Here is a 23,747-nt window from a genome sequence, read left to right on the forward strand (position 1 = left end):
TCTCTCTGTTCCTCCTGCTGCTAAAATAAATAAATCTAAGACAAAACAAAAACCAAAACCCAAACAAAAGAGCTTTACTGAGGAATAATTTACATACTGTAAAATATACCATTTTAACTATACTATATACTTTATTGTCTTTTTAAGTAAATTTGCAGAGTTGTGTGACCATTTGAACAGTACGGTTTTAGAACCTCCTTATCACTACAAAAAGCATCCTGTCTACATTTACAGTCAGCACCCATTCCCAGGCAACTAATATTAATCATTGTCTTTCTCTATTGATTTGCTTTTTCTGGCCATTTCATGTAAATGTAATCATACAATAAATATTGTACATATGGCTTCTTTCACTTAACATGTTTTTCAGGCTCATCTATGTTGTAGCACTTATCAGTAGTTCCTTCATTTTTATTGTTGAGTAAGTATGTTCATTGTATGGATATACCACATTTTGTTGATCTATTTCCTGTTGATGGACATTTTTGTTGTTTTCAGTTTTGGAAAGCATGAATAATGTTCCTATGAACATTCCTGTAAAAGTTCTGTATGGACATACGTTTTCATTCTCTTGGGTAGAAATGGGATTCCTAGGTAACATGGTAAATATATATGCCTAATTTCATGACACATTTTTCCCAAGTGACTAACACCAGAAATATCTGGAAATTCTAGATGCTTTTAGTCCTTGCTAACACTTGGTATTGACAGTTCATATGATTTTTTAGTTATAGCAATTCTAAGAGGTACTTATTTCCAAAGTACTATAAAAATATTTTTATAAAAAAATACTATAAGTATAGCATATAGTATATACTATAAGTATAGTAAAAAATATTTTTATATAGTATATAAAGTACTTTTTTTATAAAAAAATTTTTTTTCTCATATTGTACTCTCTTGGCAACTTTTGTATGTATGGTTCAATATTATTAACTATAGTCACCATCGTGCATATTATCCCCATGACTTACTTATTTTATAACTGGAAATTTATACCTTTTAACCTCCTTCCCCACTTTGCGTATGGTCCACCCCTGACTCTGGCAGCCTCCAATTGGTTCAGTGACCTGTAACACTTTTTTTTTTTTTTTAAGATTCCATGTAAGTGAGGTTGTGCCATATTTGTCTTTCTCCATTTGACATATTTGACTCTACTTAATACTAAGTTCATCCATATTGTCACAAATGGCAAGATTTCATTCTTTTTTATGGTTGAGTAATAAATATTTTATTGTGTATATATATACACAATAAAATATTTATATATATATATATATATATATATATATATATATATATACACATATACACACCACACTTTCTTTACCCATTTCCATATCAGTAAACAGGTTGCTTCCATACCTTGGCTATTGTAAATAATGCTGCAGTGAACGTGGGGTACATATATATTTTTGAAATACAGTTTTTGTTTTTTGGGTAAACACACAGAATGGGAATTGCTGGATTTTATATTTCTATTTTTAATTTTCTTTTCTTTTTCTTTTTTTTTTTTTTAAAGATTTTTTATTTATTATTTATTTGACAGAGAGAGAAATCACAAGTAGGCGGAGAGTCAGGCAGAGAGAGAGAGAAGCAGGCTTCCGCTGAGCAAAGAGCCCGATGCGGGGCTCGATCCCAGGAAACTGAGATCATGACCTGAGCCGAAGGCAGTGGCTTAATCCACTGAGCCACCCAGGCGCCCCTATTTTTAATTTTCTGAAGAATCTTCAATACTATGTTTCATAGTGGCTGTACCAGTTTACATTCTCACAAATTGCATGAGTTTCCTTTTCTCCATATGCTTGTCAATGTTTGTTATTTTTTGTCTTTTTGATATACCAGCTATTCAGACCAGTGTGAAGTGAAATGATAGCTCATTGTGGTTATGATTTATATTCCTCTGATGCTTAAATGTTGATCATAATTTCATGTGTCTTTTTACATCTGTGTTTTTGGAAAAGTGTCTATTCAGGTTCTCTGCCCATTGTTAATTGGGATTTATTTCAGTGTTGAGTTGTAGAGTTCTTTATATATTTTAGATATTAACCTCTTATTAGTTGTATCATTTGCAAATATCTTCTCCTATTCAATAAGTCATGTTTTAATTTTGTTGGTTTCTTTTTGCCTTGTAAAAGCTTTTTAATTTGATATAGTCCCAATTGTTTATTTTTGCTTTTGCTTCCCTTGCCTAATGAGACAGATCTAAAAAAAATCTTGCTGAGACTAAGGTCCAAGAGATTATTACCTTTTATTTTATTTTAGGAGATTTGTGGTTTTAAGTCTTACTTTTAGCTCTTTCATCCATTTTGAGTTTATTTTTGTAAGAAATAAAGTGTAAGAAAGCAGTCATGTTTCATTCTTTGGTATATTGCTGTGCAGTTTTCCCAACACCATATTGAAGAGACCATTTTTTTGTTTTTGTTTTTAAGATTTTATTTATTTGAGAGAGAATGCGGGGTGCCACAGAGGGAGAAGGAAGGGGAGGAGGAGACTCCCTACTGATTGGGGAGCCTGCCAGTGCTCAATCTTGAACCAAAGGCAGAGGCTTAACCGACTGAACCACCCAGACCTTCCTTGAAGAGACTGTCTTTCCCCATTGTGTATTCTTGACTCTTTATCATAAATTAATTGACCATGTAAGTGTGGGTTTGTTTCTGAGTTCCCTATTCTGTTCCATTTGATCTGTAGGTCTTTTTTTGTAGCGGATACCATAATAGTTTCATAGCTTCGTATAGTATAGTTTGAAAGTGGAGTGTGGTATCTTTAGTTTTTGTTCTGTCTCAAGATAGATTTAGCTGCTCATGGTCTTTTTTGGTTCCACACGTTTTAGAATTTTTTGGTTCCACCTCTGTGAAAAATGCAGTTAGTATTTTAGTAGGAATTGCATTAAATCTGTAAATTGCTTTAGGTAATATGAACTATTTTAACAATATCAGTTCTTCCAGTCCATGAGCATGGAATATCTTTCTGTTTATTTGTGTCATCTTCAGTTTCTCTCATCAGTGTGCTATAGTTTTTTTAGAGTATAGTTTTTTTTTTTTTTTTTGTTAACCTCGTGGCTACATTTATTCCTATTTTATTTTTCTAATGCAGTTGTAAATGGGATTGTTTTCCTAATTTCTCTTTGTGATAATTTGTAATTAGTGTATGGAAACATAATAGATTTCTGTATTTTAATTGTATTCTGCATATTATTGAATTCACTTTTTCTAATAGTTTTTTTTAGGGAGTCTTTAGGGTTTTCCATATAAAGTATCATGCAATCTGCAAACAGTGACAGTTTTACATCTTTCTTACCAATTTGAATGCCTTGTATTTTTTATCTGATCATTGTGGCTATGACTTCCAGTACAATGCTGAATAAAAGTGAAAAGAGTAGACATCCTTATCTTGTTCCTGATCTTAGAGAAAAAGATTTCAACTTTCACCATTGGGTATGCTTTTAACTGTGGGCTTATCCTCCTTGGATTTTATTATGTTGAGGGATGTTTTTCTGTATGTTTCCACTATGATCTTTTAAATGTATGGTTGAATTTTGTTTGCTGATATTTTGTTGAGGATTTTTGCATCCATGTTAATCAAGGCCTGAATTTTTTTCTGGGATCCTTTGAGAAAAGCATGTATCAGGGTAATGCTGGTCTCATGAGTTTAGAAGAGTTTGGAAGAGTTTCAGAAGGATTGGTATTAATTCTTTGAATGTTTGGTAGAATTCATCTGGTTCTGGATTTTTGTTTGTTGGGAGGTTTTTTGATTACTGGTAACAATCTCCTTACTAATAATTTGTTCACATTTTCTCTTCTTTGTGATTCAGTTTTGATAGCTTCTATATTTCTAGGAATTTGTCCATTTCTTACTGGCTGTCAAACTTGTTTGATGGATAATTGTTCCTAGAGTTCTATTATGTATGATTTTTTTGTATGGTATTATTTGTAATGTCTTCTTGTTTGATTTTTTTTTTTAAGCCCCTTAAATTCACTGAGACTTGTTTTATAGCCCAGCACATGATTTGTCTTGGTGACTCTATCATGTCTACTTGAAAATAATCTGTATTTTGAAGTTGTTGATATAGTTTCTATAACTGTTAGTTAAATCAAGGTGGTTGATATTGTGCAGATCTAAGTATTTTCTGATTCTTTTGTTTAGTTCTTTAAAGCAGTGAGGAGATAATTTTGTGTTACTTGATATTTTTGTGGAATTGCCTATTTCTTTTGTCAGTTTTCCTTTATGTATTTTGAAACTTTGTCATTTGGCACAGCACATCAGTAATTCTCTCTTTAGCTGATATTGAGATAGCCATTCCTGCCTTCTTATTCCTACTTTTTGCATGGTATATATTTTTATGTCCATTTACTTTCAACCATGTATGTCTTATAGGCAGCATATAATAGTAAGGTTTTCTTTTTTTAATCCATGGTGTCAGTTTATGGCCTTTAATCACGGTGTTTAATCTAAGAGCAAACCATGTTCCTTAGTTCAAATCCCTGTTTTGAAAATTAAATTTTATTGGAACATAGCAACATGCTTTTCTGTAGCTGCTTTTACACTATTATACTGAGCAGTTGTGACAGAGACTTTATGTCCCAAAACTCTCAAATATTTACTGTTAGGCCTTTTACAGAAAAAAGTTTGTTGACACCTTGTTTAGACCATTAACATTTAAGGTGATACAGTTGGATTAAGGCCTTTCATTATTTATTTTCTGTTTGTCCCGTTTTTCCCTTTTCTGCTTTCTTTTGGGTATTTTTAAATTTTTGTTGGTATTTGATTATATCAAATTTTTAGCTATATTTTCTTGTATTTTGAGGTTGTTTGTCTAGGGATTATAATGTCTCAGTGTTCTTGTTAATATTATACTACTACATGCAGAATGGTGATGGTAAAACGTTGCAACCATGTGTAGGTTTCTTCCCTCTGCTCCATTGCCCTGACCTTTTTGCTGTTATTGTATTATATCTCCACTAGACAGTGTCATAAGTTTTGCTTTCAATATCCACACACACAAAATTTAGAGGGGAAAAAAGACCATTCTATTTATTCAGCTATTTACCCTTCTTTTATTCTTCATTTCTGAGTATTAAGGTTTCTGTGTAGTATCACTGCCTTTCAACCTGAGAAACTTCCTTTAGCATTTCTTGTAGATTAACTAACTCTACTAGTTATACATTTTTAGTTTTCTTTCTTTTCTGAAAATGTCTTTTAATCTCACATGTTTCAGTTTCACACAACTACCCTCCACTTCAGATGACAGTTGTAAGTAGTAGGTCCCCAGATTACTCAAAACTTCTAAATTAGAGGTTAAGTCTCCCTTCTTGGATTTGATCATTTGCTAGAACAGCTCACAGAACTTAGGGAAAATACTTAACCAGTTTATTATATAATAAAAGATATGATAAAGGATACAGATGAAGGAAGAGATATGTAGGAGTGAGGTCTAGAAGGGTCCCATGTGCTAGAGCTTCTATCCCTGTGGAATTGGAGTGTGCCACCCTCTGGGTACATGGATGTGTTCCTCAACCCAGATGCTCTCCATACCCCATACGTTGGGGATTTTTATGGAGGCGTCATCATGTGGCATGATTAATCATTAACTCAGTCTTCAGCCCTTCGCCTTCTAGGAAGAGCTGGAGGTGGGACTGAAAGTCTCAAGCTTCTAATCATGGCTTGATCTTTTTGTTGACCAGCCTCTGTCCAGAAGGCCACCAGAAATCACCTCATTAGAACGAAGGGCATTTCTTTCACCCAGGAAAATCCAGGGGATTTAAGAGCTGTATGTCAGGAAGTAAGGTAAAAAACCAAATACTACAACAAAAGATGCTTCAAGTATTCTTATCATTTAACAAAATTACAAGGGTTTTAGGAGCTTTGTGCAAGGAACCAGGGATGGAGACCAGTATGTTTTTTTTGTTGTTGTTTCACAGCATGGAATTCTAGCTTGTCCGTTCTTTTCTATTAGCACTTTAAAGATACTGCTCTGCTGTTTCTGGCTCAGCAAGTGATCTTTTATGGTGATAGTTTCTGATGAGAAACATGCAGATATTTGAAGCTTTGTTTTTATTCTCCTTTAAAGATAGGGACCCTGTCTTGGATCTTTTTCACCATTACTAGCACATCTCTGATGCGTAGATATACAATAAATTTTTCTTGAATTTATTTTGTTTGTATTACATTTTAAGTAAATATGAAGACTAGACAGACTTATTGGGGTTCTATTTTGGCAGGATCAGAATTGCCCAACACATATTCCTGCCATTAAACTTTTTAAGATCCCTTCACTAAATATGAATAGCCAGATGAAAGAAACCATGCATCCATTACTGATTTTCTGAAATGTTTCTCTTTCTCCCACTTTTCCTTGGTTACTTGGCTTCCTTTCCATGTAAAAGGAAAAAAGGAAGCAGTAGCTACTTGTCAAAAATTTTGCTTCTCTTCTCTTTTGCATAGAAACTACTCATCATTTTATAAAATAATGGATTATTAAGGGACATTCAGAAAACAATGAGCCAAAAAGTGTTCTGGGAGAGTTCTTTATTTTATAGCATTACATCTGATGTTTAATATCTATAGAGAGAATTAAATACAGCAGAGATTTCCTGTTGAAGCTCTCAAGCGTTTCCATCTGCAGAAAAAAACCAGACTTTCTGCCTGATCATCCCATTGTACTTCAAAAACCAGTAAGTAGTTTCCTAATTTTACATTAATTCTAAAATATTTGTCTTTAGTATTTTCACTGGATTCTTTCCTTAGATTTTTAATTTTATTATGGAATATAATTCAGAAAAGTACATAAATCCAAATGTATAATATAACCCCAGCTTTGTTTTTCTTTTTCAACATTTCCTTAGCAGTTCAGGGTCTTTTCTGGTTCCATACATATTTTAAGATTGTTTGTTCTAGGACTTTGAAAAATGCTGGTAGAATTTTGATCGGGATGGCATTGAAAGTATAGATTGCGCTGGGCAGAATAGACATTTTAACAATGTTTATTCTTCTGATCCATGAGCATGGAATGCTTTTACATCTTTTGGTGTCTTCTTTAATTTCTTTCATGAGTGTTCTGTAGTTCCTTGAGGTCCTTTACCTCTTGGTTTATTCCAAGGTGTCTTATGGTTCTTGGTGCTATAGTAAATGGAATCGATTCTCTAATTTCCCATTCTAAATTTTCATTACATGTATAATATACCTAATTACTGTAAGTAATTACCACTCTGGCCAAGAAATAGAATGGAATTATATTTTAAGAAATATTTTTTGCATTGAAAGATAAGGAGCCTAAAAATTCTATTGTTTTTAAGTTCTGTAATTCATTTGCAGTTGATTTTACTTTATGATGTAAAGTAGGGGTCAAGTTTTATTTTTTTCTACATGAATATCCAGTCATCCTAGCAATATTTTCTCAAAGAATAGTCCTCTGCCGCCCTTGTGGCAATATATGTGTGGTGTGTTTCTATGCCCTTACTCTTCTCAATTTATCTTTTTACATAGTAAAACAAGTCACCCTACTTATTCTTCAGTGTGTTTTTGCTGTTCTTAGTGTCTTATATTTGTGTCACTGCATCAGATTTCATCAAAATAAAATACAATAAATACACCTATCTTTTAGCACATTGATTGGAAACGACAGGAATGTTGGTATCAGACTTGGGTTCAAATTGTAGCTTCACCTTGTGCATTAGTACACTGTTCAAACTTAGGTCATTTAACCTTGAAACCTTAGTTTTGTGATTGCAGATGAAGTTGGTAATGTATAGCAGGACTTGGATAGTACTTAGTGCTTATTATGCACTTAGTAAATTGCCTTTATTTCCATTTTGACTAGAGTTTGACTTTAAAGTTTTCACAATCTTTTTTATATGGGTAAAAGTATTCTATTGAGATGAACTCAAAATATAAGTATGCTGAGAATGGCTCATATGGGAGATATAACATCTCCTGTGCTTTCCAACCATTTGGAATACAAAGCCTCTTTTTTAAAATTCCAAACTTGTAGAACTGTAGTCAGTTCAGTCAGAAATTTAAGTTTTTTTCCTAATACAATGTTCAAATTATCCCACCTGTTCAGAAAAAAAATCGTAGGCATATGTATGAATAAATCTAAACTTGAATGCTATATAAAATATGGTCATTTTTTTCATTTGCACACCTATTTCATCTCTAATATTTTATTTTGTAAATAAAATTTAGACAGACACATTATTTTGAACAAGCCAAGTACCACAAAAACAGAATAGGTTTGGAATACAATCTAATATATTTAAAAATGAATTACATATTTTTTTAAACATAGAACTGTTTTGACAAATTCCAGTTACTTTAATACTTTGTATAGTAACATGCATTTAAGATCTGTAAACACTTAATAGGATCACAGTATTTGGTTTGATAAACTAAGTAGTAAAAACTGTATCTTTTCAATCTAATTGATAAATTAACTTTTTCTTTTATGTTACAGGAAAACCACCAAAGTTTTAAGTAGCATTTTAAGAACAAATGAATTTGAAGATAAAGAATTATTCATTTTCTATTTTGGACACCTGCAAATGAAGTGGATCTAGTAACAATAACTGTAATGGACTGTGACAATTCAGTTTATTTTTAATTTTGATGGTTGGGTATTTGGTTTCTCCTAAAATGAGAAATATTTTAAACTATAAAGAATTTTCTAATCAGTTTCAGCTTTGCAGGCAGTTTCCTGCATAAATTGGGAAGTAACACTGGAAAGTAAGAATTTGGTTAGTAGGGAAGGCTGTATTTATAATTTGCATGCTACTTGCAATTTTTTGTTTTTCATCTCTTGTAATAATGGAATGGAAATGTAAGCTGTAAAGATTCTCAAATATAAAGTATTTGCTATGATGTATATATGGTACATAATTTCTTGTTGTTTCTAAAGTTGGCTTTTGTTCTGTTTTCCACTGATTTCAAACCAGCACTCTCAAAGGATCTTTACAATCTCTCCAGAGGCTTAAATGACCCAGGATGTTCAATGCATAGGTTCTCAATGACAGGAAGGAGAATATTTTAACAGGCATTTCTTTGGTCTCTAGGTTTTTGATAAAATTGTTCAATATTCATGATTACTAGCAGAGATGGACAATTTGGAAACAAGGAAACTCAAGGTGAAAACAGCTGCTACTTGTTGTCTCTAATCAGACTCCATGAACAGAAGTTAGGCAATTGCAAATTAATACTGATTTTTTTTTTTTCCAAAAGAGGAAAGATTTAGGCATTTGCAAGTAATTGAGGTACATTAAGTTTCAATTCTTTAATTTCTTATGACAAGAACATGTATGGATGAAGAATTTGGGGGCTAAGCTTTTAGCTCCTAGAAATTTTATATAATAAATCTCCTGCATTTTGTCACTCTGGACATTACTATTGATAAAAAGAGTTTCTTCCTGCATAGTGTAAAAAAAAAATTGCTGATATAAAGGTAAGTGTAAACTCTCCTTAATTCTATTCTCAGAAATCCCCAGGTCTACAGGCAAGGCATTCAAGATCCTCATTTGGCAGAAAGTTTTATCATAAAATTATAATCCTAAAACCAGTAACTTTTTCTTCACTGGTCTTTGGGCTTTTTTACCTGGATTCAAGCTTTAGTCCATGGTAGGCTTCCCATCTTGGTCTTTTAGTACACTACCTTTCATTACTTCGCTCCCCAAGGGGGAAAAAATACACTAAAACCATAAATTTCTGGATTACTTAAAAATGATACATTTAAACCTTTAGGGCCCAGATTTATTTTTTGTCCTATTTTCCCTTTATATTATTATAGGTTCCAGTGTGTATATACATATATATATACACACACACACAACAATTTATGTATAATTTGTATAAGAGCTGAGGTATTACCATAATTAAATTGGTTTATTATTTGCTTGTTCTCAAAGGGGTTTTTTTTTTTTTTTTGACTCTAATTAAAAAAATGGTAATAGAACTTATTCCAGTTTGGAATCTAAAGAGCTCTTCCACTCAGCACTGTTATTGAGGGCAGAAACCTTTTTAAAGTCATACCACCATGGTACTTTGCAAACTGCCTCACACTTAAAAGACTTACGTACTTTCTTAATCTAATACTGAAATATGTTTTGATTGGCTATAATTTGTATTTTTTGAAACCATTCATAACCTTTCAAGAAGTTTTATGTCAAAAGTCACTGTATATAATCAGAGTGAGACTGCAAAGTCTGTTTTATTATCTGTTTGCCTTTGTACATATGTATAGCTTGTCTGAGTAATCATTGTACATCTTCATTAATATTCTCTGCTTTGTATATAAATTAAAAGAGTTGAGCCAGGTGTTGTTTCATAGTGTTTGTCATCTTTAGAAGTGACTATATATATGTGTTTGTGTGTGTGTAGGTGTGTATATGTCAAAATTTACTGCCCTTGTCTTGTATAAGTTATGAAAAAAATTACTTAGATGGACGAGGACTGAGGCATATACAAAGGTATACCTTTGATAGAAGCTAATTCGTTTGAGAAATTTTTAGGTCAAATTTTATATTTAAAAATATAATTTAGTTCAATCTGAGTTTTCTAACAGTAAAAGAAAAAAAAATTGCCTTACAGTTTTTCCTTGAAGACCTGTGGTTGCAAAGGCATTTGGATTATAGAATAACAGAAATAGACTTAATCTGCACTGGATTTTTATTAGCAGCATTTATCAGAATAGATTTTATTAAAACTATATGAGCCTGTATAGCAAAGTGTACTAGGTACACAGAACACACCAACTGTTCTGGTGAAATTAGAATTGTCATTCTAGTGTTAAAACTGGAAAAGGTTTTCTGTCCAGTATCTTCCCTGGGAAGAGGGAATGCTCTTAAAATTTTGTGCTTATATTTTGTATTTCTTCATTTACTTAGGTTAAAATTTTATTATTTAAATGCAAATGTCTATTTTCCAGAAGTAAATTAGTCCTCTGGCTCATATGCCAAAAAATTTGAATCAAATTTTCTCAAAGTAAAATTCTATTTTTTTGATTTGTTGAACCTACATATAATTATGATGCTATAATAAATGATATAATGGTGTTACAGTACCAAATGGTACCCTAACTATCACAGAATTGTTCACTTGTGAAAAACCAGTTTATAACATGATAGGTATATAAAGTCTATAGATTACAGTCAAGACTATTGTATGCTCATGTATTAACTTTTTTTTAGCTTAAACAATAGAAAGGTATTTTCTCACAGTTCTAGAACCTGGAAATCCAAGATCAAGGTGCTAGCAAGGCTGATTTCTTCTGAGGCCTCTTCTGGCTTGCTGTTGGTACCTTCTTACTGTGTCCTAACGTGGCCTTTTCTTTGTGCACCTTCTTTTGCTCTCTCTGCATGTAAGGACACCATTTTGGGTCACATATTAGCTTTTTCAGTAAAGTGAATACTTACAAGGTCATGAATTGGTAATGGAGGGAGCACGACCAAAGAATAAACTTCACAGAAAATCAGTTACTTAAAAATGACAGAACACTGATTTAACCTTGATAGTTTATGACAAATCTACAAAAGCTATCCTATGAAGTGATACTCTAAAAGTTCCCACTTCAATTATTTTTTATCATTTCTTTTTCACAATTTTTTTCCTTTATGTGTACACTTTTTTCACATATTAAGATTCTTTCACTGAAGGGTTTAGGTTACAATGTAGCAAAACAGCAAAGACTGAGAATAGTGAACTTCAAAAATTTAGGTAAACTTCACATAAAAGATATAGAAGACATTTTAGAAGAGTGCACATCTTAAATATATTAAACAAAAGTACAGAGTAGATTAGTAACTGCAGAGAATTTTCTAATTCACATTTTCAATAAGAATACTTGTTTTGCACTTGGAACCATAAAATGTCTAGGAACATCTAGTTGTTCAGGATCCACCATGAAGCTGAAAAGAGAAAAACAACCATTATTGAATGAAAATAATTGCCAGGGCTAAGTTAGTCAAGGTGTAATCATTCTTAGACTATTTTCTCCCACCTTTAGTCTGTATAATTATCTTTCAAGTTAGTCACTATTTACTATTTGAACCAAGATTGAACTCTTCCTATGCAATATTTGTACCAGGTCTTTGGGCACTTGGTCATACTTTGTTATGTATGAATGGAGCTTATCTTGGCAATGAGATTGTAAATGCCCTGGATGAAATCATATTGTTTTAATCCTCCCAGTACTGGCAGCAGTTTGGGAATGTAAAATACTTTTACATCACAATTTCCAAAAGATTGGGTAGAAGCAACTGGATGTGTTTTAAATGTAGTGTATCTATGTTGTAAGGTTGAAAATGTTTTCCCCAGTGAATATAAATATCCCGAAGTCAAATCTATAGCAAAGAAGTAAGATTGATGGAATGCTGTGAGAAACAGACAAATAGAAAGGTCTGAAATTTGCAAAGCTATTTAAGAAATATACTAGTTGGTAATAGGATCTTAACTTTCATGTGTATCTTCTTTTCTCGTAGCCACAGGCCTCTCTCATTTGCCAAGGGATACTTGGCTCCACAGACTGAATTCTTCATATTTTGCTCTGGGTATTTTATGGTGGCCAGTGGGCTGTTTGGCTGTACTTCAGTATGCCTCATTTGAAAGATTTTGATATTTGAGAGTCCATAGCAATATATTTAAGATGTTTCTTCAGTAAACCACTTAGAAACTTAATAAAAAAGCAGTCTTATCAGAAATCATAATTTGTGAGTTAAATTAAAAATACAAACCTACCCATCTCTTTATAATAGGTATTTTTTCCAGATTTTAATTTTAGGTCTAAATATGTACAGCTGAAATGCTTTTAATTGTTTTTATTTTTAACCTTCATATCCATATAACAAACAAAATGCATGACAGGTTACTAAAAATATTAGTAGAAAACACACAAAAAATAAAAATATTAGAAGTCATATGGCCATTAAAACTTTAAATAATATTTATAAGCTAATTCCAGCCGTTTGTCCAGAGAGGTGTGTCTGCTGTTGCAATTTATAAAACTTCCACATTCAAAAGAAGAAAAGGATGCCCCAAGTAGATATTAAAAATCTTAAGGGAGATTTTAAAAATTGTGTTAGAAATCAGACCTATTTTTTCTTTTTGTTCTTCCAAACTTCAGGGGTCACTGCTGAAATTAGATGTGATATGGAAATTAATGCAAAATAGGTTAACAAAAAAGGCATTAAACTGCACTGAATTTGGGTTCTGAGAATAAGAATCGATCCAGTATTATTTGTGCCCAACTTTTCTCTCCAAATTAGGGAATGCTCTGAGAGAGAAAGAGAACAAAAATTTCAGCCATATTCATGGCTTTCTTATTTGAGTAGTAGGTCTGAGATATAAGCAAGGGAAATTCTGTAAGTCCATAAACGTGTCCTTAAGATCTAGAGTAAGTATATACCTAAAGCTCAGGCAGAGATGGTAGGCTGCTGACTGGAAAACATTCACACCTGATCTCCCCCATCTCCTCACCTACCTTCAATTCTAGAATTTACCTTTTCACTTTCCATTTATTCCCTAATCCATTGAAATCTACCCTACCACTGCATTAAAACTGTTCTCTTGAACAGTGACCTCTTGTCAAATCCAGGTTTCAGTCCCATTCTCTTCAGTCCCACCCCACCACACAGGCCCCTGACAAGCACTGTTCCTTGCATGGTATTTCTCTTTCAGTTTCCTTGCTAATTGACTACTCTGACTCTCCACCTCTGAGTGGTTCCCCTCTGTCTCTTTAGAGGCTTTTCCTTCCCTTTTAAATAAAGGCACTTTCCTATGCTTTTGTCAGATAGTTGTTCTTATTTATACCCTTTCTCACTAAACCCAGGCTTCAAATATCTTGCCATGGTTAACTCCTGAAAACTGTATTGGCAAGGGAACTATCTCTGGGTAGCTCCTGGTTCAGATGCCTTCTTTTTTCTGGCCTAGATTGCCCTACCTGACCAATCTGTCACCTCTCCATGATACCCACCTTTCTTCCTCCTGCCAGTTACTACTGATTAGAGCATTCACTATGCCTCTCAGAAACCTTTAACGAATCCATATTACTAAGTTCAAACTCATTATATTTTCAACCTGATTTCCTACTCTCCTCTCTCTCTACATGTACCATGTATAAGCCCTATGCCTTATTCTTACCTTTGTACCAATTAGCCAAGAACATTAACATCTTATATTTTGTTAATGTCTACATTTTACTTCTAGCAAAGTCTCTTCCATCTTTATTTGTCCAACTCTGCTTTAAAGTTCGAACTCCAGGTCATCTCTTTTTAAAAAAAAAAAACTGTTAAAAAGCAATCCCTTCTCTAAATACACATGCATATTATGACACCAGCGGTAACTACTGTGTTATGCTGGAGCTTGTTTTTTTCTGCAAGTATTTGTCTTTCCTACTGAACAGCATTTTATGGGAAGGGACTGAATTTTTACTTTGCACTCTCTCTAGCTCCCAACATAATGTTTATTCAAAATTGGAACTAGCACTAGTAAAGCTAAGCATCCCAGTATCCTCAGTACCTAACCCATAAAACACTCAGTAAATATATTTAATTGGTGACTGGAAGGGTAGATGAACAAATGAATTTTGGTTCTCAATTATCTTAAGCCTTGGCTACGTGAAACTTCTTAGACAATTTCAATTTTCTCTTTCCATTCTGCTTTCCTCCAATTACAAATAGTATTTTAACAGCTATTAAAAATGTTTCCAGCATAATTCTAATCTGCAATCTATGGGTTACACATTTCAAATTTATTCAGTACACTACATTATAATATGGTAAAACATTTGAATAAATTTTTTGGGACATGTCATGATTTGACTCCCAAGTTTGTGAGATAGGTTACTCTATGTGACTAGAAAAAAATGACTAATACTAGGTTTAATATAGCCAGGAATACAAATAGGATCAACTAAGTAGTAAAGACAATAGACTATATAGATCTATTTCCTCCCCCCACTTTTAGATTTTAAGATCTAATAAAGAGAGCACCACTGATTTTGGTTTAGGGGTAAGAAATGCATCTTTTAAAAGCAAGAGACAATACAAAAGCATATAAGCACTGAAATCAGGATAATTACCAGGAACTAGCATAGTAGATGTCAGTTCTGGAGTTTCCAAGAAGTCCACGTTGCTTCTCTGGAATGTCTTGCTATAATTTGTCTGAAGGTGGCTGTATAAATAATTACAGGTTAAGGCTGTGCGCTTCTTTTATAATCTAAGTAGAGTGCAACAGATCGACTTCAGTCACGGTGGCAAGGTTTTGGATGATTTGGATTAAGTCTCTGAATATAGACTTTTTATGGTTATTTGGCCTTAAAAAACAAAATTTCTGAAGACTTTTAAAAGTCTTCAATATAAGAATATATAATAATAAGATTGCAATATATTAATTAATTATATATTTTAATGTAATTAAGAATAAGAACATTAATTCCCATGGAAAATAAAAGGAGAAAGACTTTAATTGCAGAAAGTAGCTTAAACAGAAAAAAGAATATACTGGCTGTCAGAATGATTTCAAAGTAGGATAGCTAAGAAGAGAGACTATAGATTTTCCTCTCTCTAGGGAAAAAAAGAAAAATCATCTATCTCAAAGTGTAGGTCTTGAGTACAGGATTAAGTAAGTTGGCTTTAGCTCTCTTCTGTGTTTGAAATTCTATTTGTGTCATTATATATTATAGTTTTAAAATAGTCACAAAAATAAACCTTTTAGGTAAATTTATAACTAAATTAGGTAAATTTATAACTAAATTTCCTGGTATTCTATTACTTTCATTACCATATTTAAAACCTTAAATATGGGCTTAATAGAGGGCTGTATTCTCTGCCATTTAAAACAAACTAGTACTATATAATTTCAATAGCAATAATTTTCTTCATCCCATTTTTCCAATTGTATGTTACCTATTTGTAATTATCTTAATTTAAAAGAGGTATATTGGTTTAACTTTGTTGAGAAGTTACTGACAAATATCTACATTCAACATGTACAATATGGTTTGATATACATTATACACTATAGAATGCTTACCAAGAGAAGTTGATTTTTAAATTTTTTTGCAGTTTAAAGATATTTAGAAACTTAAGCCATGATGGTGTTAACTGTTATAGTTTTACTGTAAAGTAAAATGCCACAAAGTTTATGAAAAATTAGAAAGTAAAATTATTTTCTCATCCTTCCTTTTCTGTGTCCTTTGTCCTCCCAACCTCCTGGTACTTAAGACACCCACGACCCATATCTAACTCTTACTTGACAACATCAGTAAAGTGGTTATACTTAAAAGAGGATCATTACCAAAAGTATTTGTGCTTCAAGAAGAGAAGGGTTTCTAATCTATGAAATAAATTCTTAAAAGGGTGGGATTTAGGAAAACGAACAAATGGGATAGATTTTAAGGTAAAGGGAATAGAGCTTTTCCTACAAGTTCTAAAAACATCATGTATATTTCCCCCTCCTTGCTCTACCCCCCAAAAAAGCCTAGTGTTACTTACCTATTCCACACACTGCTGTTCTCCCAAAACTCATAAATAATGTACCGAGATTCATTGGAAAGCTTCTGTATGGAAATACTGAAATGGAAAAGAAAAACTGTAAGTAGTCATGGGAAATTAAAGACAAGAAGCAAACTAATTTTAAAGATTCTAGTTATTTATTTTAGAGAGAGAGAGTGTGAGCAAGCTCAAGTGGAGGGAGAGGCAGAGAGAGAGAATCTCAAGCATGGCCCACGCTGAGCAAGGAGCCCTACATGGGACTTGATCTAGGACACTGAGATCATGACCTGAGCTGAAATCAAGAGTCAGATGCTTAACCAACAGCCACACAGGTGCCCCAAGAAGCAAACTAATTTTTCTAATTATCTCTGTATGTGGTATGAAACAATCTTACCTATTCGTATGGAAAAAACCTATGGTGCCTGCATGAAAATGAAAGTTTTGTGAAGAATTGATTAGTTCAATATGTCTGTATTGTTTGACATAATTTTTAAATTTTTTGGTTTGTTATCATGAAAATCATCTCAGTATGTAATAGACATGAATATCTGTTGTCTTATGGTTCCAAAAAATGTTGTATGTGTGCATTTGTACTTGACCTCAAGTGCAGATCTTTGAATCTATCCTGTCTGCCTCCATATAGCTTTTTCCAAATTCCTGGCCTTATCCCATCCTTGGATTGACTGCTGCAAGGTTTCTGGTTTGTCATGCCCATGGTTCGTTCTCTCTCTCTCTCTCTCTCTCTCTCTCTCTCTCACACACACACACACACACACACACACACACACTTCTGGTTTGCCGGGGCCCACTGGTTTTCTCTCTTTCACACACACGCACATATGCAAGCACGCACACACACACACACCCCAATTTTCTCCAACTTTGAGAGTCCACATTCTAGCCATAATTGTCATTTTTTTGTTTGTTTGCTTTTCCAATTTAGGACAGACAAATTTGTCCCTTGCAACTCTCTGACCAGCCTGAGAGTGGCTAAAAGGCTATGTGATGTATTTTGGAGGAGCTGGATTGGGGGGTCTGCTGAAAAGACACATTGGGATGAAGGCTGGATTTAATCGATCCTAGTGGTGGTGTGGGTTATCCCGTGGAGAACAGTAAATACAACACAGGAAGAAAAGCTAGAAAGGTGGTGAAATCGCTTAGTGAGTAATAACAAAGATCCAAATTAAGGTAGAAAAGAGGAGGGGACAGATTCATAAATTTATGGGAGGATGGGAGACAAATACAAAGATGACTTTAAAAAATTCCAGGGACGGGGGAAGAGTCAAGATGGCGGAGAAGTAGCAGGCTGAGACTACTTCAGCAAGCAGGAGATCAGCTAGATAGCTTAGCTAAAGATTGCAAACACCTGCAAATCCATCGGCAGATCGGAGAGAAGAACAGCGATTCTAGAAACAGAAAAACAACCACTTTCTGAAAGGTAGGACAGGTGGAGAAGTGAATCCAAAGCGACGGGAAGATAGACCCCGGGGGGAGGGGCCGGCTTCTGGCAAGTGGCTGAGCAACAGAGCACAAAATCAGGACTTTTAAAAGTCTGTTCCACTGAGGGACATCGCTCCAGAGGCTAAACCAAGGCGAAGACCATGCGGGGTCAGTGTGGCCTCAGGTCCCGCAGGGTCACAGAAGGATCGGGAGTGTCTGAGTGTCGCAGAGCTTGCGGGTATTGGAACAGGGAAGCCGGCTACAGAGACAGAGCCGAGGAGTGAGCTCTCAGCTCTGGGTTACCGTGAACCGGTCACAGGCTGGGTGAGCTCGGAGCGCGGCCGGAGGAGAGGCAGATGGGAGTTACTGGGCGCTGTTCTCTGGGGGTGCACTGGGGAGTGGGGCCCCGGGCTCGCAGCTCCTCCAGGCTGGAGACCAGGAGGCCGCCATTTGTATTCCTGTCCTCCGGAACTCAGGGAAAAAAAGGTCAGGGAACAAAAGCTCCTGAAAGCAAACCTGAGTGGATTACTCAGCCCAGCCCATGACAAGGGTGGTGCAATTCCGCCTGGGGCAAAGACACTTGAGAGTCACTACAGCAGGCCCCTTCCTCAGAAGATCAACAAGAAATCAAGCCAAGACCAAGTTCACCTACCAAGGAGTGCAGTTTCAATACCAAGGAGAGCAGCAGAATTCCAGAGGAGGAGAAAGAAAAGCACAGAACTCATGGCTTTCTCCTTGGGATTTTTTAGTCTTGCAGTTAATTTTTTTTCTTTTTCATTTGTTTTCTCTTCTGCTAAAATTTTATTTTAACTTTTGCCCTATTCTTTTTTAACGTTTTTTTTTTAACTAGTTTATATAATATATATATATTTTCTTTTTTATACTTTTCTTTATTCGTTTGTTTTTGTAATCCTTTTATTTTTTTTTCTTTTTACTTCTGAAACTCTTTTTAATCCCCTTCCTCTCCCCTCACGATTTGAGATCTCTTCTGATTTGGTTAAAGCATATCTTCCAGGGGTTGTTGCCACCCCAGGCAACAACCTGATTTTTAGTATTTTACTTGTGCTTTCATATATTCTTATCTGGACAATGACAAGGCGGAAAAATTCACCACAAAAAAAAAGAACAAGAGGCAGTACCAAAGGCTAGGGACCTAATCAATACAGACATTGGTAATATGTCAGATCTAGAGTTCAGAATGACAATTCTCAAGCTTCTAGCTGGGCTCGAAAAAGGCATGGAAGATATTAGAGAAACCCTCTCGGGAGATATAAAAGCCCTTTCTGGAGAAAAAAAAAGAACTAAAATCTAACCAAGTTGAAATCAAAAAAGCTATTAATGAGGTGCAATCAAAAATGGAGGCTCTCACTGCTAGGATAAATGAGGCAGAAGAAAGAATTAGCGATATAGAAGACCAAATGACAGAGAATAAAGAAGCTGAGCAAAAGAGGGACAAACAGCTAATGGACCACGAGGGGAGACGTGGAGAATTCGAGAGATAAGTGACACCATAAGACGAAACATTAGAATAATTGGGATTCCAGAAGAAGAAGAAAGAGAGAGGGGAGCAGAGGGTACTGGAGAGAATTATTGGGGAGAATTTCCCCAATATGGCCAAGGGAACGAGCATCAAAATTCAGGAGGTTCAGAGAATGCCCCTCAACATCAATAAGAATAGGCCAGCACCCCATCACCTAATAGGAAAATTTACAAGTCTTAGAGACAAAGAGAAAATCCTTTAAGCAGCCCGGGAAAAGAGGTCTGTAACATACAATGGTAAAAATATTAGATTGGCAGCAGACTTATCCACAGAGACCTGGCAGGCCAGAAAGAGCTGGCATGATATTTTCAGAGCACTAAATGAGAAAAACATACAGCCAAGAATACTATATCCAGCTAGGCTATCACTGAAAATAGAAGGAGAGATAAAAAGCTTCCAGGACAAACAAAAACTGAAAGAATTTGCAAACACCAAACCAGCTCTACAGGAAATACTGAAAGGGGTCCTCTAAGCAAAGAGAGAGCCCACAAGTGGTAGATCAGAAAGGAACAGAGACAATATACAGTAACATTCACCTTACAGGCAATACAATGGCACTAAATTCATATCGCTTAATAGTTACCCTGAATGTTAATGGGCTAAATGCCCCAATCAAAAGCACAGGGTATGAGAATGGATAAAAAAACAAAACCCATCTATATGTTGCCTACAAGAAACTCATTCTAAGCCCAAAGACACCTCCAGATCTAAAGTGAGGGGGTGGAAAAGAAATTACCATGCTAATGGACATCAGTAGAAAGCAGGAGTGGCAATCGTTAGATCAATTAGATCTTTAAAAATTAATTAATAAATTAATTTTTTTTATGAACATGTATTTTATCGCCAGGGGTATAGGTCTGTGAATCGCCAGGTTTACACACTTCACAGCACTCACCATAGCACATACCCTCCCCAATGTCCATAACCCCACCCCCCCTTCTACCAACCCCCCCCCCCCCTCAGCAACCCTCAGTTTGTTTTGTAAGATTAAGAGTCATTTATGGTTTGTCTCCCTCCCAATCCCATCTTGTTTCATTTAGTCTTCTCCTACCCACTTAAGCCCCCATGTTGCATCACTACTTCCTCATATCAGGGAGATCATATGATAGTTGTCTTTCTCTGCTTGACTTATTTCACTAAGCATAATATGCTCTAGTTCCATCCATGTTGTAGCAAATGGCAAGATTTCATTTCTTTTGATGACTGCATAGTATTCCATTGTGTATATATACCACTGCTTCTTTACCCATTCATCTGTTGATGGACATCTGGGTTCTTTCCATAATTTGGCTATTGTGGACATTGCTGCTATAAACATTTGGGTGCACGTGCCCCTTCGGATCACTACGTTTGTATCTTTAGGGTAAATACCCAGTAGTGCCATTGCTGGGTCATAGGGCAGTTCTATTTTCAACATTTTGAGGAACCTCCATGCTGTTCTCCAGAGCAGTTGCACCAGCTTGCATTCCCACCAACACAGTAGGAGGGTTCCCCTTTCTCCGCATCCTCGCCAGCATCTGTCATTTCCTGACTTGTTGATTTTAGCCAGTCTGACTGGTGTGAGGTGATATCTCATTGTGGTTTTGATTTCTATTTCCCTGATGCCGAGTGATATGGAGCACTTTTTCATGTGTCTGTTGGCCATCTGGATGTCTTCTTTGCAGAAATGTCTGTTCATGTCCTCTGCCCATTTCTTGATTGGATTATTTGGTTTTTGGGTGTTGAGTTTGCTAAGTTCTTTATAGATTTTGGACACTAGTCCTTTATCTGATATGTCGTTTGCAAATATCTTCTCCTCTTCTGTCAGTTGTCTTTTGGTTTTGTTAACTGTTTCCTTTGCTGTGCAAAAGCTTTTGATCTTGATGAAATCCCAATAGTTCATTTTTGCCCTTGCTTCCCTTGCCTTTGGCGATGTTCCTAGGAAGATATTGCTGCAGCTGAGGTCGAAGAGGTTGCTGCCTGTGTTCTCCTCAAGGATTTTGATGGATTCCTGTCGCACATTGAGGTCCTTCATCCATTTTGAGTGTATTTTTGTGTGTGGTGTAAGGAAATGGTCCAATTTCATTTTTCTGCATGTGGCTGTCCAATTTTCCCAACACCATTTGTTGAAGAGGCTGTCTTTTTCCCATTAGACATTCTTTCCTGCTTTGTCGAAGATGAGTTGACCATAGAGTTGAGGGTCTATTTCTGGGCTCTCTATTCTGTTCCATTGATCTATGAACCTGTTTTTGTGCCAGTATCATGCTGTCTTGATGATGACAGCTTTGTAATAGAGCTTGAAGTCCGGAATTGTGATGCCACCAACGTTGGCTTTCTTTTTCAATATCCCTTTGGCTATTCGAGGTCTTTTCTGATTCCATATAAATTTTAGAATTATTTGTTCCATTTCTTTGAAATAGATGGATGGTACTTTGATACGGATTGAATTAGATGTGTAGATTGCTTTAGGTAGCATAGACATTTTCACAATATTTATTTTTCCAATCCAGGAGCATGGAACATTTTTCAATTTCTTTATGTCTTCCTCAATTTCTTTCAAGAGTACTTTATAGTTTTCTGAGTATAGATTCTGTGCCTCTTTGGTTAGGTTTATTCCTAGGTATCTTATGGTTTTGGGTGCAATTGTAAATGGGATGGACTTCTTAATTTCTCTTTCTTCTGTCTTGTTGTTGGTGTAGAGAAAAGCAACTGATTTCTGTGCATTGATTTTATATCCTGACGCTTTACTGAATTCCTGTATAAGTTCTAGCAGTTTTGGAGTGGAGTCTTTTGGGTTGTCCACATATAGTATCATATCATCTGCGAAGAGTGATAATTTGACTTCTTCTTTGCCGATTTGGATGCCTTTAATTTCCTTTTGTTGTCTGATTGCTGAGGCTAGGACTTCTAGTACAATGTTGAATAGCAGTGGTGATAATGGACATCCCTGCCGTGTTCCTGACCTTAGCGGAAAAGCTTTCAGTTTTTCTCCATTGAGAATGATATTTGCGGTGGGTTTTTCATAGATGGATTTGATGATATTGAGGTATGTGCCCTCTATCCCTACACTTTGAAGAGTTTTTATCAGGAAGGGATGCTGTACTTTGTCAAATTCTTTTTCAGCATCTATTGAGAGTATCATATGGTTCTTGTTCTTTCTTTTATTGATGTGTTGTATCACATTGACTGATTTGCAGATATTGAACCAACCTTGCAGCCCTGGAATAAATCCCACTTGGTTGTGGTGAATAATCCTTTTAATGTACCGTTGAATCCTATTGGCTAGTATTTTGGTGAGAATTTTCACATCTGTGTTCATCAAGGATATTGGTCTATAGCTCTCTTTTTTGATGGGACCCTTTTCTGGTATTGGGATCAAGGTGATGCTGGCCTCATAAAATGAGTTTAGAAGTTTTCCTTCCATTTCTATTTTTTGGAACAGTTTCAGGAGAATAGGAATTAGTTCTTCTTTAAATGTTTGGTAGAATTCCCCTGGGAAGACGTCTGGCCCTGGGCTTTTGTTTGTTTGGAGATTTTACTGACTGTTTCAATCTCCTTACTGGTTATGGGTCTGTTCAAGCTTTCTACTTCTTCCAGGTTCAGTTGTGGTAGTTTATATGTTTCTAGGAATGCATCCATTTCTGCCAGATTGTCTAATTTGTTGGCGTAGAGTTGCTCATAGTATGTTTTTATAATAGTTTGTATTTCTTTGGTGTTAGTTGTGATCTCTCCTCTTTAATTCATGATTTTATTTATTTGGGTCCTTTCTCTTTTCTTTGTGATAAGTCTGGCCAAGGGTTTATCAATTTTATTAATTCTTTCAAAGAACCAGCTCCTAGTTTCGTTGATTTGCTGTACTTTCTTCTTGGTTTCTATTTCATTGATTTCTGCTCTGATCTTTATGATTTCTCTTTTCCTGCTGCGCTTAGGGTTTCTTTCTTCTTCTTTCTCCAGCTCCTTTAGGTGTAGGGTTAGGTTGTGTACCTGAGACCTTTCTTGTTTCTTGAGGAAGGCTTGTACCGCTATATATTTTCCTCTCAGGACTGCCTTTGTTGTGTCCCAGAGATTTTGAACCATTGTATTTTCATTATCATTTGTTTCCATGATTTTTTTCAATTCTTCTTTCATTTCCCGGTTGACCCATTCATTCTTTAGAAGGATGCTGTTTAGTCTCCATGTATTTGGGTTCTTTCCAAACTTCCTCTTGTGGTTGAGTTCTAGCTTCAGAGCATTGTGGTCTGAAAATATTCAGGGAATGATCCCAATCTTTTGATACCGGTTGAGTCCTGATTTAGGACCGAGGATGTGATCTA

General features: G+C 35.1%; 2 protein-coding genes across 3 annotated transcripts in view; one reads left to right on the plus strand and one right to left on the minus strand.

The window, feature by feature from the left end:
• The window catches only part of C3H8orf88 (chromosome 3 C8orf88 homolog), a 43,288-nt gene extending 32,986 nt beyond the window's left edge, over positions 1–10,302 (plus strand). For both annotated transcript variants that reach the window (XR_009351681.1, XM_059166060.1), the window contains 2 exons: positions 6,568–6,674; positions 8,453–10,302. Coding sequence is in view for 1 of the 2 variants with exons in the window: in XM_059166060.1 (XP_059022043.1) it covers positions 6,568–6,674; positions 8,453–8,476 (131 nt within the window). In the remaining variant the exon portion in view is untranslated. The remainder of the gene's footprint in view (positions 1–6,567; positions 6,675–8,452) is intronic.
• Positions 10,303–10,357: 55 nt separating this feature from the next.
• The window catches only part of NECAB1 (N-terminal EF-hand calcium binding protein 1), a 218,656-nt gene continuing 205,266 nt past the window's right edge, over positions 10,358–23,747 (minus strand). Inside the window, exons 11-13 of the mRNA XM_059166058.1 lie at positions 16,476–16,553; positions 15,062–15,153; positions 10,358–11,891 (exon numbers count right to left, since the gene is read on the minus strand). Of these exons, the coding sequence (XP_059022041.1) occupies positions 11,866–11,891; positions 15,062–15,153; positions 16,476–16,553 (196 nt within the window). The 3' untranslated portion in view covers positions 10,358–11,865. The remainder of the gene's footprint in view (positions 11,892–15,061; positions 15,154–16,475; positions 16,554–23,747) is intronic.

This window comes from Mustela lutreola, chromosome 3, assembly GCF_030435805.1.
Source record: "Mustela lutreola isolate mMusLut2 chromosome 3, mMusLut2.pri, whole genome shotgun sequence".
Lineage (NCBI taxonomy): Eukaryota > Metazoa > Chordata > Mammalia > Carnivora > Mustelidae > Mustela > Mustela lutreola.